The sequence below is a fragment of the Rhopalosiphum maidis genome, chromosome 2 (genome assembly GCF_003676215.2).
Source record: "Rhopalosiphum maidis isolate BTI-1 chromosome 2, ASM367621v3, whole genome shotgun sequence".
Classification (NCBI taxonomy): domain Eukaryota; kingdom Metazoa; phylum Arthropoda; class Insecta; order Hemiptera; family Aphididae; genus Rhopalosiphum; species Rhopalosiphum maidis.
In genome coordinates, this window is record NC_040878.1 from 51,395,837 (window position 1) to 51,413,780 (window position 17,944).

General features: G+C 28.5%; 1 protein-coding gene across 1 annotated transcript; it reads right to left on the reverse strand.

The window, feature by feature from the left end:
* Nucleotides 1-1,972: 1,972 nt before the first annotated feature.
* On the reverse strand, nt 1,973-17,944 carry LOC113551895. The gene is made up of 2 exons (XM_026954461.1): nt 16,804-17,944; nt 1,973-2,766 (listed from the first exon to the last, which is right to left on the reverse strand). Exons 1-2 carry the CDS (start codon nt 17,194-17,196, stop codon nt 2,236-2,238), a joined length of 924 nt encoding a protein of 307 aa, XP_026810262.1. The 5' UTR covers nt 17,197-17,944; the 3' UTR covers nt 1,973-2,235.

Sequence of the window (17,944 nt, forward strand, 5' to 3'; positions counted from 1 at the left end):
TTATATACTATGTACAATGTACTATACGTTGGATTACAAATAAACGAAGCAAAGACTAAATATATGGTATAATTTCTAGACGAGAAAATCACGGGGAAAATTTAGAAGTTGAAAACTAGGTATAGATTTGAAAGAGTACATAATTTTAAATATCTAGGTGTTACAATAAATAGCAAAAATAATAACCATGATGAAATTAAAATAAGAACAACTGCAGCAAATAAATGCTATTACGGAGTAACAAGTATAGGTACTCAAATAAAAACAGGTATCAATTAAATCGAAAATTACATTATACAAGTTAATTATTCTCTTGTATACGAGTGAAACATGGTCAACAATTAAAGGAGACGAAGACAAAATAGCAATTTTTGAAAGAAGAATATTTGGGCCAAAAACAAATAATATCACACAAAATATGAAATAAAAAGTACTACAGAATTACAACATGCAGTTACATAAAGAACCAGTCATAGTCGCAGTATTAAAATAAAGAAGAATGAATAAAAACCAAATTCAAGACTTGAGTATTCTAGTATTCATCATTTCATGCTACTAAAATATAACATTTTGATAAAATATTGCGGCAAAACACAAGGTTTAATTGTGAAATAATAATAATAATTTATATTTATTTTATGTAAATACTAAATAGTGACTAGGTTTAATGGAATATTTCGGAATCTCGAGGGCAGAAGACATTTTAAATTCTAGCTGATTATTCTAAGAACAATCTTTAAGACGATTTAGATTTCTGAGAAAATGAAGTAGGTACTTACGTCCCAGTTAGTAATTGCTGATAGTAATGTCGTAAATTGCACTAGAAAATAAAATAATCATTTACACTACTACATACTCACAAGATCGTGCGACGCCAAAATGATATGTGAATTAGGTTGCCAATGATTTGCTCCTTAATAAATAGACGGCACCATAGGCTATCACAGCTCTGTATGTATTTTTGTCAAAATAGTTACACTTAAAAATATTTAAATGTTATAATTTATTTATTTTATTTATAATTTGTGTGCACTTTATGACAGATCATCTGATGTTATAACATTTATAAAAATTATTGTTTTTAATTTTTTGAGTTACCTACTAATATTGAATTATTAACATTTAACAATAATTTATTTACATTTAGAAATTTAGAATTGAATACACTATACACTCATAAATATTAATTTATTATTAAATATTACTATATGTGAATTTCAGACTTTTTGTAAAATATTGTTATGTACCATTTTACCCACTTATACTCGTATCTCTGTTTTAACTTATAAAATTATCATTAGTCTCTCAGGAAAATCAGTTCTTCTATACTTTGCAGCTTACCTTTGAAACATATATAGCCAATCTTTTTTTTTGAATAACGATCATTGATATTTTATAATGTCCTTAAATCGAATATATAAAAATAATATATCAAATATTGTTAGGTACATGGTGACAATTTACATATTTTATGCAATGTTGTTATAATTATGTATAACAGGAAATTACATAGTTGTATTATATTCAAATAGCATTATTTGCTTGATTTATAAATAGATTAAAAGTTAAATACTTTATGGAAATGATCAAATATGGTTTCAGATCATATATTGGTTCCATTATTAAAACTAATTTATAAAAACTCCTATATAGGTATTTTTTAATTAATGCACACATATAGGGTTTATTTAGTTCTAATAGGATCATTAATTTATTAATAGTTATACAATTTGTATACACAATATAGTATAAATGATTAATATGATGTACAAATTACAATTGAGAGATTTTTCTTGTTTAAACAAATTTTAATGTTTACCCAATGAATTGGATACATGAGGCCATAGGGGTATGGGACTTTCGGGGTAAGCCAATTCTAATTGACAAGATAGTTTTTGTTTGTAATTAAAATCATACTCTCATAATGTAAAATGTTTTATTAGAAATACATACATTTAATAATAATAGAAATATATAGGAATCAAAAATTATGTATATAAATTGTCTTTAAGTTTACATAATATCGTTAACAAATATTATTGGCTGTATACAAATGTCTAAAATATTATATGTATAATTTCAGGGTTAACATGAGCTTTAATAGTTCCCCCAATAGAATTATTCAATATTAATATTATTTAAAACAATGTACATAGATGGATACTGGTCAACGACTAGTTGATATCACTTAATAAATGCTGTCACAGATAACACTATAACACAATAAAATTTGGTTTACTGTTGTTCCAGGTCGCTGATGGGTGATGGTGAAATAGACTTTGATGTGGTTGCCGCCTCAGTGTCGGGTTGTTGGGAGTCTCTCTTTTGCTCTAACAATTTCATTTCGTATTTGAACAACACTTGTTCAATGTCTCGTCGAGCCATTAGCTGTAGAGCTTTGTCGGCTTTAAGGTTACGCATCCGTTCAGCCACATAGTCTGAGAATGTATTGAATTCGTCAGAAGGTACATCCAGCCTAGATATTCGCATCATCTTTCTGCTACTGTAGCCTCCACCATCATCATCTGAATAATCTCCACCTGTTACTGGCTGCATACCACGATATTTCCTATATGATGACCATGTTTGTGGTTCCTGCACATCCACTATAGGTTCCTGGTTGTGGTAGTCATCCATTGATTCGTGCATCATTGAAGCTAACACACTGTCTGCCTCATAGCCACTTGCATTTGTGTCATTTGCTTCTGCATAACTGTCCTCAGATGTTTGACTCCAATTATAGTGTTGATTTTCCATGTCTGCTTGCTAAAACATAATAATAATATCTTAATATGACTAAGAAATAAACAATAATTTAATTAATTGTGTTATTAGCTCTTGCAGAGTGAATTTATTTAAAAAATTTTTAAATAACTATTTTATTTTTATAACATACAATTATTATAAATCTTTATAGTTTTGTTAACATTATCTTACTTTAATGTAATGAATATTTAAAAACAAAATATCTTGAAAAATAATAACGCCCTTTTAATATAATACATAAGAATAAAATATAAAAGAAATATCAAAAGAAAACCAAAATACTGCTGGTAAGTAAATAAACAAGTTTTTTATATATTGTATCATGTATATTAAAAATATTTAACTAATTATTACCTAATTTTACTGTTTAACATAAACTTTAGTCTTTAAATGTTGATAATTATATCATATACTTGAGTTTAATGTATCCAATATTATATGGTAAATAGTTTAAACACGATAAAAATTATTTTCAGTTTCAAATCTATTTCTTACTTTACTGTATAATGGAATAGCTAGAAAATATAATTATGTTAACTCCTTAAACAACTAGCTATACCTAAGTGTAGGTGTTTATTTAACTGGAACATCTGTTCTATATTTGGTCTATTTAATTTTTCCCAATATTTTATACTAATATACCACACACATATTTTTTTCATCACAATTTGCAATACTAAACTTAATAATTTTATATTATTAAGTATTACTTCATGATAATATGACATTCATAGATATTCTAAGGCTCCGTGTCTTTATCAAATATAAAGTAAAACTGGAATTTAATGTGTATAAATCACAGCTGTAGGCAATGTTTTTCAAATTAGCATTAGCATGTTAGTTAGATTTTACAAATGAGTATGGGTTTTATCATCCTTTCAACTAATGTGACTATTGACAATTTACAGTCCTTACACACGGCCCGTTTGGATTTTCCTTCCGTGGTAGTTTCATCAAAATGAATCAACCCGGGGTGTTTTTTTCTATACCGGTCATTTTCACGATCATTTGACGTTGTTGGTTTATTTTTAAATCGTGTGCTCATTTTAAATCTGTTGAAATTACCAAAATAAAAAAAATCCACGAGCCGCAGTAGCTTTGAAATAATGGTTTAAGGGTTACAAGTCCACGACACCAACATTGGCAACATTCGTATTTGTAGTGAATCTAGTAGTCAGAGCCGTGCCGTTAAGATTTGGCGCATAGGGAAAAATTAAAAATATTCGCCCCCTTTAAACCATGCGTCCGGGGCGCATGCCTCCTAGGCCCCCCATGGCACGGCACTGCTAGTAGTGATAAAAAAATATTCTAGTATTCTCCAGGCTCCAGAATAATCAGAATACCGTTTTATCAGTTTTTTTGGTTTTTAGAGAAACGTTTATGTCAAACGCATATGATTTATCAGCCGTGATTGAACGTGCTATCAATTATCATACAGTATTAGCTTTATTACTGTCGTGCAGTTGTGACTGCGGGTTAGTCCATTTTATTTTCATCTTTCAATATTTTTTATAAGTTTAGCCGTATTCCGCAGATAAGGTCAAAATCTGTGAACAACTATAAGTATTATAGGTACGTATTTATTCGCGTATGCATATTGCAGCATGAGAAAATACTGTATGTCAGTTTTCTGTATAGCATATACTCTGTATATAATATTATATATAACATAATAATAAATTATACTCGTATAATCGTATAAGATACTAGATACTTATTACTTACTACTTAAATATTTTAGCACAAGTGAAAAGTGTGTAATAATGACGATGTCTATTGTAATTTATAATAAATTAGGCAAAATTAAGAAAGACATTTTAATGAGTTTTTATATTATGATTATTATGGTTTGTCTCATCTCTCATGGTCGTAGAAACAAATAGACAAATTTACTAAAAAAAAATGTATTATATTAATATTAGGTAATGATTAGGTAATACGCGTATTTTGCAAAATATCAATATTTTGTTCATTTGAATTGTATCTAGATATAAAATGTCTTATAAAATGATTTACATTAGTCATGGTTAGAGGTCGAATTATTATGATTTTACATATTGGTTTTAGTATATAGAGAGTTAAATAGGAATAAGATATATTCCCGATATATGAAACATAGAACTTTTTATTTTTATACATATTTTACAGAAGAAAATGATTATTAATTATATTAAATATTATTTTTATATACCAATTAATTGTTATTGTAAGCAAAACAAAATAAATGTAATCTGCTATTGTAAACCAAATTAATTAAACACATTTTAACTGAACAATTTTACTTTTTTTTTTTACAGAATATTAAAGCATTTTTAAGGATAAATAACATAGTTAAGTGATTTTAAGAGAATATAAATCCGATCTCTAGCCATAGTATACGTGTCAAATAGTTAGTCAAAGATTTAAATTTGTCCATATTCATCATTCTCTAAAAACAAATTTAATACTTAATTGTCAAATTGATTATACATATTTCTTTTAATTACATTAAGTAAGGTTTAATGTATTTTCGTTTAATTATTGGTTTAATGCATTAGAATATTATAATAGGTTGATAATGTTTTTTAGAGGAACTTGTGTGACGACATAACGATAGAGACGCTATGAAAATTGCGCACTGATTCTTATAACAATTACTATATTGCAGTATAACTAATTTTTTTAATTATATTTTTTAGTGTTATGCCTATCGTGTTTTTTGTTTGTTAATTTCAATCGTTACATTAGTTGTTATAATACGATTGATATATAGAAATAGAAGCTATAAAGGTCATGTAATATTGTATAATAAATTATGAACTAGCATCAATATATATACATAAAATATAAATAAAAACAATATTATAGGTACCTAATGATATTAATTAATAATTTCTTAATACCCTAATAATTACTACATACTTTTAAAACAATAGTAAAATGAAATGAAAATAATGTTCTTTTAAGGTTCTTTTGAGTGGGCCAATATGAAGACATTTATCTACATTCCTCGGTCGTATTTATGCTTGTAATTTATGTGTTTTATGATGACTTTAAAAATTGAAAGTCATATCATTAATGTATTTTATAACTTACAAAGTTACAAAAATGATTAATCTTAAATTTAAACTATAGGTTAATAATATCAATTAATTATAAACAATTATAAAACAAAATTATTTCAAACTCGAACAACAAATGAATTTCTCTCACCTACAATTTTACACCTACCTACCTAAATTAAATTAAATTCAATTATAACAAATTTATTACACATCAAGTCATCAATATATTTCGATGAATGCAATCTCGTAAATGCATATGTATTAAAAATATTTATAATTTTTATCTAAATTTAATATTATATATTCATAATTACCCGTATTTACGGTAAATTTTGCAAATTTCGAATATTGTTTTAATTTACTTATTATATATAATATATAACTATATTTTTTTTAAATATAACACGTCACTGTGTGATATTATTGATATTAGTAATGTTCTAAAATAATGAATAGTTTTTGAAAGTATTGAAGAATGTGTGTATTGGGACTTACGAGACAGTGAGAATTTAAAATAAATAGAATTGTCTTCAAATAAAACCTAGTGTCCTAGTATAATAATATACTACTAATATTATATCTAGTATAATAGTAGTAAAATTAGGTACTATATTATTTCGGTATTTGTTTCAGTTGGTTTAGAAAATAAATAAATAATGTATTTACTAAATTATTCTAATGAAATAAAATTAGTTATATTGTATTTGTATATAAAATAATATTTTTAATATAATAGTACTTATACAAAATATTACAAACATTTTTTATTTCTTTAATTAATTTACAATTTAATTAATCTTATTTCAACCAATGAAAAAATATATCCATCGACTGTAAATATTTATACCAATATTAAAAATGTATCAAATTTACAACAACTATTAAATAAAATTGGGTTTTCAATCATAAAAATACATTATCTAATGAAAGTGCGTTTTAATAAAATGAGTAAACGCTAAATTTCAGGATTAAAATTATAAAATTGTTTTGAAAAACAAGCTAATATTGTTAATGACGTACAAACAATTAATTATTACCTCAATGAACATACTATAATTTTTATTTATTTAAAAAAACCATTTGTTCTAATCAACAAAGTTTGTATTGTGCTGATTTCATTATTTAAATCGTGTAATTAGTAGCTTACAATTCATAGTAAACAAGGACTCTATAGATACATATATAATAAACAATATAGTTAGCAATTATACTACTATAGTATACACACTACACTATTCAACAATGGCCAATGCAAATATTCCTCCTAAAAAATTAAATGTAACCAAATATACATAAGTTAATTTTTTTAATTATATGACATAAAGTATAGGTAGGTTATATTATAGAATTCACATATGAATATATTTTTGGGAAATAATAAACATTGTAACATTTTTATAAAACTGATATTTATTAATCGAACTTTTTAAGCACTTAATTAATTAAAGTAAAATATTATTAGCATTAAGTAAGAAAACTGTATAGTTTACAGTTCAGTTATTTTAAACCATCACTCATTATAATAAGTACCTATATGTTTATAATTTTAGATGTACCACACACAATATTGCTAAAACGATCAATGTTGATTTAAATGTATGTCTATATTATGATAATTAATTGATGAGTTGTTGTTTTTGTATAGAAAATGTATTTTTACATAAAGAATAATGAATCGAAAGAATGAATAATTTTCGGTGTGGGGAATTAATAAAAAAATATATTTTGATTATGAGTCACACAACATAATGTGTACAAAATATAACATCGGATATTAGCGTATTCATATTGTTACTTGCGTTACATTTAAAATACCTACCATAAAAGTTAAATTTCTGTGGTACAACTTGTACTATATTGGTAAGTAAAGTTTATTGAGCTTAAAAATTAGTTGACGATAGAAGGTATTCATTTCATTATAATTTGTTAAATGGATAATGTTCATGTACCATATTCGAATGCGATGCATGGGCGAAAAAGAGGAGATACTGTACAATACTAAGAGAAGATATAAGCCCAGAAAACATGGTGAGGATCGTGCTGAACAACGCTAACAAATGGGAAACGATAAAAAAATACGTGAAAGAGGTGATGACATCTAAAGAAGAAAGAAGAGAATGAGAGAGAAATTAAAGAAAGAACTTAAATTAAATTAGTTTAACTTCTTAAAATGTAGGCTGTTTTGATGTTAATGTAAGATTGTGTTTTATATATCATGCAATTTTCATGATAAATTATGGTATTGTTTGTAGAGTAACATATTGCTATAAGTAACAAGCTTTACGTTTTTATTACGATTTTAACGTTAAAATATAAACAATATGACTAACTATTAACTAATACAAACATATGATAGTATAAGCAATAATTTCTAGTCTAATCTAAAACAATATACAATTTTAATCTATATTAAACAAATAGCAGTTCATAAATTTTAAACTATATTGAATATTTAACATTATTGTGATGTCATTTTCATACAAATTGTAAATTTGTTTCGAAAGTTTTTAAACAGGGTGAAAAAAATTGTTTAGGGCTCTGATGTGTATCGTTAAAAACATACTACCTAACAAATCACAATTTAGTAGTTTTTACTCTATAAAATATACATTTATATACATAAAAAAACAATAAAGAAGCTATATTTTTGCGATGGTGGGATAAGGAACATTTATCGAAATAATTTTAAATCAGGGATGGAAAGGCACTTTTTTATCATGGGAAAAAGTTTAAAATACTAGACAAAAATATTACACAAATATCAAACACGAGATTTTGTATTAATTATAATCGAAAATTACGAAATCTTTCTGGTACGCACTCCGAGTTTATTGTTCATCAACTAGTATTTTTTTATATTCATTTAAGCTTTTAAAAATGTAGTAAAATCACATTTACCTACAACTGTTAAGAGTACCTACATTAAAATGTTAAAAGAATTATTTTAGTTTTTTAAAATACACTTACGGGTTGTAACTGGTACACAATGCTTTGAAGTTAAAAAAGAATGTCACCATAACTTCAAAAAAATTAAAAATTAAATAAAGATTTTAAGTTATAAATAAATAATTATTTTTTTACTGAGGATAACAATAACGTAACCTTTCTTCAAGACATTTTTTCCAGTTAGCCACCATGGCTTTGGGTATGAAATATGAGATACAAATTATGGTCGTATATTGAGGGAGATGTTCCGAGTACATTCCGTTTTTAATTTTAATTTTTTTTATAGTCCGAGTACGTCCATATATAGTCTTATTGCCAAATTATATTAAATAGTTGGAGTGCGTCCTTGCTGCTTGTTCTACAGCTAAAACTTTTAAATGATAACCAACAATCAAATCGACTATGATAGCACAAAAAATATACAATTATAAAAGAAATTTATACAATGTGGGAACGGTGCAAAGGACCTAATACTTTTGGTGTGTAATCATGGGCAACTTAATATCTTTATTTGTTATGCAACTTATGCTGCATAAGATTATAACGGTTCCCGACAAGGATTTCGATTGAGATAGTGTCGATGAATATGACTTCTATAAAATATATGTATCTAAATTCTACATAACAAGAAAACGTTATGATTAAAACATTATGGATGTCGCATGTAAGTGCTGTTTATCAACAATAGAGTATTTAAGAAATAAAAAAAATATCCATTCTCTTAACTTTTTTTCAGTAACAGAATAAATAATAATAATCATACATGAAATATACAAATATCATCATTGTAAGAGAATTTTTAAATTGATAAATACTTGTGGTTAATTTTGTTAATGTGTAAATACATCTCACTCGTTTTACCGCTTGAACTTCATCGTACGAATATTATATAATATAGTACATTTTTCAAACAAATTTAGCAGTTTGACCAGAGGTCATGGAGATAGAAATGATTCAGCATAAATCGACCATGTACAGAGTATATTATACAATGATTAGTTAATTACAAGCGATGTTTTTAACAGAAAAAATAGTAGAAACCAAACAAACTGAATTTGTTTATTTGAGCGAACATTATAGTAATGACTAATGAGTAATGAGTAATGATTTATAATAATAAGTAATGTTAAATTTATATTTATTTGATTTTAACAAATCAAAGAAGTATTACATTGGAATTAATTAGAAGAGAATAATAATGAATATAAGTGGCATGGTCAACGAAATAAAGAATTTTAGACAACGTAAATAATAATCAATATTCTCAAACCCTTTTTTTAAATCAAATACGTATTCCTCATCGACTTTTTACTAATAATTACTATTAATAACCTAATTTCACTAAGCATACTGCAAGACACAATCATTCACATACAACATTGTTTATTTATTAATTAAGCCAATTACGTATCGATAATTATTAATAAATAGTAACCATCAATAAACTTTAGAATATCTAATAATAATTAAGAAATAGTTATTAATATTACATAAATATAATAAAAATACATACTTTGAAAACATAACTACATAATTTATAAATTAAAATTTAATTTTTAGGTATATGAATACTGTAAATTACCTAAAGTATAATACAAAGTGATTATTTTAAAAGCTTTTATCATCTCGAAAAGTATTAACCAAGTTATCAACGTTATAGAAAATATTTTATCAACATAATTTTATATGAAACAAAACGTTTCTTGTTTTTATCATTATAATAATTTTTACGTTTTCTATAATTGACAGAATACTGTTCAGAAAATGTTGATTTATTAAAATAGTAGTTAAAAAGTATTTAAATTTAAGAAGGCTGAAATAGTAAAACAACATTTTTAGATACCCTTGGCTACGTGCCACTTCATCACTCTGTATATAAAACTTAAATTTAAAATATATTTAAATTGAGTTAGGTTAAGTATTGTTGAACTTTTTGGTAAAAAAATATGACCGGTATCCATATCGACTAATTAAAAAATACAATTTGTTTTAATTTCAAAATTTGTCTTTTGTATACTTTTCACAAACCCTCTTTCGAATTTTATCCACCTCAAACATTTAAGAGCTACTGTAAGGTTATATGAGACTGTAAAACATAGTATAGAATTGTTTTATGCTAACGAAAACGAAACAAAGACACTACAATTTAACGATCATCGAAATCTATATAAAACTCGTTTGTTATAAATTGCAACGGTCGAAAACTAAAATCAGTTATAGATATAAATATATAATATGTATGTAGCTAAACGTATGTTAAAATTTAATGGGCAGTTATTTAATCGCGAATACCCTTTAAAAGCGAATAAATAAACCAGTATATTATACATATCTAACGAAATGAATAAAAAACACTGACTAAGATTATATATTTTGCATTTAATAATTCTAACGAAATTAATTATGCATTTAATCTATAAATTTAATTCCGAAAGTTTGTTAGTTTGTTTTTACTGTTTGTAGTATTGCACAAAATAGATAATCGGACTGATTAACCGGTGAATGTCAAATTGTTCAAATGTCTAAATTCTTTTTTCTCCGGAAATCCGGGACAGGTTATAGTAAAAATCTGTTACCATGGAACGCATACAATATTTTAGTCGACTAATATGATAAAGTAATGATTAATTAATATCATAATAATTAATAAGACATTTTGTGATAAAACCATCATGCTCTATGTTTTATAGTAGTATCTACCACTATAGTTTGAAGGTTACTGCCTTACAGGGACTAGGGGGTTTTATAAAATCAAAGTTAAAAATAAACTATTGAGTAAAAATGTTCCCCCTTCGTCATTAAAATCAAGATGTAAACAATAAATTGAGTATAATATATATTTTATAACTATATATACGCCTATATTTACATAGACGCAAATGTTTATAAACAATAGTTAATAGTTGATGAACAATAGATTATCGATAACCTTATATAGTAGATAATAATTTTTTCATAATTGTTATAAACTTTTAACTTATAGCCATTAGCCAGATCACTTATATATATCATGTATGTATGCATGCTGTGATTCTTCTTAAACATAATATAATAAGTACATACACAATATTAATATATTACATAGGTATGTACATACTTTATTTTATATTTTACATATTGAAATCGTGATGGTTTTTTCTTAATGCGAGAATTCAAACTTTAACTAAGAGAGGGTACAGCGAATCTAACATTCTAATGTCTAAGCTCCCCGAGTTACGTCAATTTTCGATATATACACGTCAATAGAAATCACTACAACAAGCATCGATTACAACGAGATCTGCTAATAACAAACAAAACATTAGATCGTGCCCGATGGTGGTACGAGTCCATATGACATTGTATGTTAAAAAATTTAAAAAAATTACACAATAACCTTTCAATTCTTAAGAAGTGGTCATTTTTTGATAACATTTTGGTCGACACACTTTTTATTTTTCAACCATTTCGTATTAACCATTTATGGCCAGTACACTATTTTTGTCACCAATTTAAAATTTTACTATTGATTTATCATTAAAATGATATCATCCGTTTATATTTATAAATTGGCAGTTTGCTTTGCCATAAGATTATCATCTTTCTAAAATATTTTACCTGTATATGGTATACCAATTAAGAGAACCGGAAGATTTTCCGTTGTCCTTGATATTGTCATTTAGGTATTTTTATATATTGCAGAGCACGATTAAAGATATCTTTAATTGTGCTGCAGAGTGTTGAGTTCAGAGTCGTGTACAGTGTGTGTGTGTGTGTGTGTGGTGTAGTGTAGCCAGGGTTGGAATGATATTATGTTTAAAACTTTAAAACAATTATACATAAGCTTTCAAAAATAAACCTACAATTTTATCGTAATTTTTTTTATAAAATATATTACATTTTGTTTGTAGATCACGGTACAACTATATGGTGTAGATAATATAATAATGATGTTACTTTATAATGTACCTATAATATATTACACTTGAAACAAAGCATTGTTATAAATATTATAAATATTTTTTTTAAAACATTAAAAAAAAGTTTTAAATAAATAAAACTTTTGTTTTGAACCATTTAAAGAAAGCTTTTTTTTCCAACTGACTGTAGCGTACCCGCGTAGATGTACTTGTATTAAAAATTCATTGGCGTTTATTTTAATAATTATTGTAGGCACTTACTATACAACAATCAAACCGATTTAATATTTATTTAATGCTTATTTAAAAAATATATACTCATAAATGTTTAACTATTTTACATATAAATTAATTGATTATTATTGGAAAAAAAAATTGACGTCACATACCAATTTAAAATTTATTTTTAATTATTTTTATAATGGTGACTAAAATAGTGTACTAACCGAAAATGGTTAATAAGAATGGTTAAGAACGATTCAGCCCACACAAATTGTTATAGTTTGTTCATAATCTTTAGTTGTATGTGCATTACTTATTTCAATCTAATAATATTTTTGTGTTATATAAAAACAGGATTACAACGAGTTTTGGTGTTTTTTTAGTTATAAGAGCGTCAGTTGTGTGAAAACGCCAGGCCGTTATTTTGCAGCTTCGTTAATTTTCGTTTGAGGAAAAAATTGGAATGATAAAACGTTTGGTAAACGGTAAGAAAAACAGAGTGATCGCAAAAGAATTTAACGACTTTTTGGTTCAAATTGAACGTGTCTATATTATAAATAATATGAATGATATTATTTTGCAAATAAAAACTGACCAACAGGCTGAACAAATGAAGAAAATTAGTATTTCAATTATTTAGCGTTTCCGACAATGACAATCTTTTTCTGTAAGATTTTAGGTAAGTCATCAGGATTTATAACTGTGAAGTACTCGTATATTCCAATTGCCTTGCTAACGTTTGGCTATCCCTTTAAACAGTTTAAACAGGTTACTGTAATGATGAAAATGTTAATAAAGCAGGCATTTTTTTATCAAATTACTCTGATAAAACTACTCTTCAAAGGTGAAAAGTGATAGAGTGGGGAAATATCTATGGAAAATATAACCGTTCTTGTAAACACATAACTGGAATTAATGAAAGAAAACTGATCTTTATCTATTATTGTAAAGTCATAAAATTTTTAATATTTCAAAGGAGTTACTTAACTTTTAGTATTCTATGAAAATAGCATTAAAGCTTAGATGATATAGATGATATATCTATTATACATAGACGTTTTCGAAAAAATCCTGAAATTATGAGATACTGAGTTATATCCGAGAACGTAAACTGTTTTTAATTTTTTTTAGTACAATTTGTTTCAAATAAATTTATAATACAGATTTTAAATTTTAGTACGATAAATTTATTAATTACCTACTTAATATTTTAATTTTAATGCAATAATAATCATGAATATTGTGTACGTTTTTCTATTTTTTTAAGGTAAAATACACGATTTTAAGTTTTCAAAATCGTACGATACATAATGAAATACATGTGGATTCAATTATACCTATTAGTACATTATATCATTAATCATAAATAGTATCAATAATTATATATGCATTTATAATAATTTAACTATTATATTTAATTCGCTTAAAATTGAAGTACCTAATAGAAATACCTATAACAATATAGTTTATTTGTCAACATAAATTTTATTGTTTAACTATAATATAGTAATATAGTATTAATATTATAATATTAATTATTATATATTGATGTGGGTACATCATAAGTCATAACTATAATAAAGTTCTAAAAAATTATGCGAGAAATACGGTAAACCGCAAAAACCGATGGTAGATCGCACACATTTACTAGAATGAATTATAACAAAAAATTCCTGGTATCCTTGTCGATAGATTTTTTAACGGCATTATCAAAATTATATGTATATTTATAACAACGCGCACGAATGTAATAGTGTCGTTAAACTTTAACGGGTACTAAACATACTAGTAAAAATTACGTTGTTTCTAAAAAGTAGAACGCTATGGTTTTGCCGTCTTTATAACACAATAAGTAATTTTCAAGCTCACAGTCTTACAACACGTTGACGCGCTTATCATTTATACGTTTTTTTTCTTTATAGCCAACCTAAATTATTATACTTTAAAACTGCCGAATTGTGCGTGCAAAGGCAAGTATACTTATTCACCGCTTATTATTTTTACAATAATTACGTGTTTTTGTTACAGTAAAATAGCAGCTAATCATAGTTAGTTAGCTAGCATTATTGTAAGTTTGTGACTATGTATAATATTAATTTTAACTTTTTAGGGTTGAGTGAGTAAAAAGTTTTGAGTAAAAGATTGAAATTGTACATTAGGTTATGGAAGTTTCTTTAAACTTGCCAGTAAGGTAGAACAGTAAAGGCAATGTTATACTGGGTCACTTTTAATATTCTTACAGGATAACTATTATTATTTTTACTATTATGACTATAATATTATAGTCGATTCATGAACTATAATTAACCAAAATTGACGAATATGTTCATTTTTATTTAGCACATTATGTTGTAGTTTGAAACAACATACCTAACATGTTTAAGCATTAATAATATAATACAGAGAATTGACATTTACCTATCTCAATAATTATTGAATATTCAAGTATTGACTATATAGGTACTATTTATAGAACAAAATATAGGTAATTAGGCACTAATTACCACTATAATCTACTATAAAATATTTATTGATAACCATTGATAACTACTATAAAAATTCGGAAAATTGATGTTTTTATATCTTATTACAACTTTAATTACTAAATAAATTACTCCGAGTCTTACTTAAAGACGTCGATCTAAAAATGTACGAAAAAATAGACAAAACTCTTCATAAAATCGAATTATATAATAAGTAGGAATCCATTCATAATTTAAATACATAAAAACTTGAATTTTTTGATACAGATAAACAACACATATTTTAACTAGCGGTTTTTACGTAATTTGTATGTCTATACAAATAGAAGACACGATGGTTCCGGGAATATATTATATACACAATTATCGTACCCGCCGAAAGGGTCTTATATTTAGGTTTAATATGGCCTTGGTACAGATGATTTTTTAAATCCCCAATAAAAACTTTAGGCGCGCGTGGCGTGATCGCCTTGATCCGAACAAAACTATCACCCTGCACTCATGGTGGCCGGGTGAGCGGGGTCGCCCCGGCCTGATAGTGTATCGTCGAGCGCAAGCGTCGCACTGTCTACACGCTGAGCGATAAGCGTTGCAAACTCGCAATGGTAACAGTAACTACGCACACAACCAACTACCAAGCAGTGCGATTAGCGACACAAGTTGCGAGCGTTTCTTCACGCTGAGCCGCCGGTTTTACGCGGTTATCGTTTCATTAATCACCCGCTCGCTGGTAAATGGAAATCAGCTAAAACCGAAAATAGTACAATATATTATAAAATATACAGCTACCAAACTACGATTTTCGACTCTGAAGGGCTAAAAATAGATCTGAACCGCCAGCATTAAAATATCCTCACTGGTCGCAATACGTACACCGTACAGATTTTTAAAGGAGCTGATTTTGATATTGTGGCGTCTTGGACTCTCCCCTTCTCCCACAAAATTAATAAAATTACCATCTCTGTTACTTGCAAGTAGACTCTTATTATATTTCGATCAGACAACTACTAATTCCCTGTTCAGCTTAAGCGATTTCCAGTCATAAGTGATTGAACAGACGTCATCTTGTCTATAAATAGCGAAAAAGGGTAAATCTCAATCGTGGATAGATGTTTGTTGATTTATAGACCTCAGAAAGTGCATCGTAAGCAGATCGTTAGACGGAATTGCACCGTACCATTCAGGCGCGGATCCAAGAGGGAGTGGGGGGGGAGTAAGGAGCCATGCCACCCCCGTAGATTCTGACACGGGTAAATTTTAGGACGTCTGATTTTTATTATAAAATACGATATGTACATGGTGGTATTGCCCCCTTCCTCCCCGTAAATAAGTTCTGGATCCGAACCTGGTGTACCATTACATTCGCAATTTTGAGTTTGATGATAATAATTATCGTTTAATAGTATTATGCCGTTGTTATAATAATATTATACTAATACTCACGTTTTGCGCGTTTGCGCCGCCGGGCATGGCTCCGGACGCCCCCGAGGCAGCGGGGGCGCCCGTCGAACAGTTGTTGAGCGGCTGCGACGAGTACCGGGACTGATCGTTCAGAAAACACAGCAGTTGGTAGCCGAACCACTTGGGGTTGTAAGCGACGCCACCGGATTCCCGGGCCCGTTTCACCTTGACGTTCTCTCGGCTGAACTGCACGCGCAACGTGCATATTTTCTTGGCGATCTCCTCCTTGGGACACTTGAGCTTGGCGCTGATCTGCTCCAGGGACTCGTTCTTCATGCGCTTGTTACGGTAGTGCACCGAACTGGTGTCCCACAGGGCCGGACGGGCCCGGAACAAGTCGATCAACTGGATGGTCTGCTCTCGGTACCACTCCATGGCCGCTCCGGCACAGGGTTCGTGGTGGACCACCACCACCACCGCGCCACACGACTTCCGCCGATGCGCGACGGACGAGAGTGGAAAACCGTTGAGCTTTCGTTTCGAATTTCAGACGGTTTCGAGTGGCGGGTGACGCGCATGCGGTGTCGGTCGTCGGCGTTAAGACTGACAAACAACAACAACAACAACAACAACAACAACAATAATAATAACAATAACGTGCCGTCGGGCGGGATATTTTCAATAATTATAGCGATTATTGTGTCGAAAATGTATTAAGGATGATGTCGTTGTGCCGGCCGATCGACGACGAAGAAGTGAAGATGCAAGAGTAGCACAGCGGTCACAACAATCGGCGGAAACGGGCGCGCGTTTCGATGGTTGATGGCAAACTGCACCGGCCTTGGGTTTAGTTCACGTTATAAAACAATGTTTAGTGAACAACTGCCGGCCGCGGCGCGTTGTTGCCGCGGCGCATGCGCACCGGATTTCGATCAACAAAATAATGTTTTCCGTTTGTACATCGGGAAAAACAAAAACCCGGTCGTCGTTGTCGTCGCCTCGCCGCCGCTTCCCAAGGTTGCTTCGAAAAAACACTCGCCGTGTCACACGCACGCACACAGCGGCGGGCCGGGCGACAACAATGACATCAACACGGCGTCGGCGACGACGACGACGACGACCGAGCAGCGGCGGCGCGACGCTCAGTAGTACTCGCTACTCAGTACTACTTCTAATACTACTA

Excerpts from the sequence above, each read along its gene's own strand:
- LOC113551895 (XM_026954461.1), bottom strand. The coding sequence starts at position 17,196 with ATGGAGTGGTACCGAGAGCAGACCATCCAGTTGATCGACTTGTTCCGG. Across the intron at positions 2,767-16,803 it reads GCGGCGCAAACGCGCAAAAC|CAAGCAGACATGGAAAATCA; the intron begins GTGAGTATTAGT and ends ATTATGTTTTAG.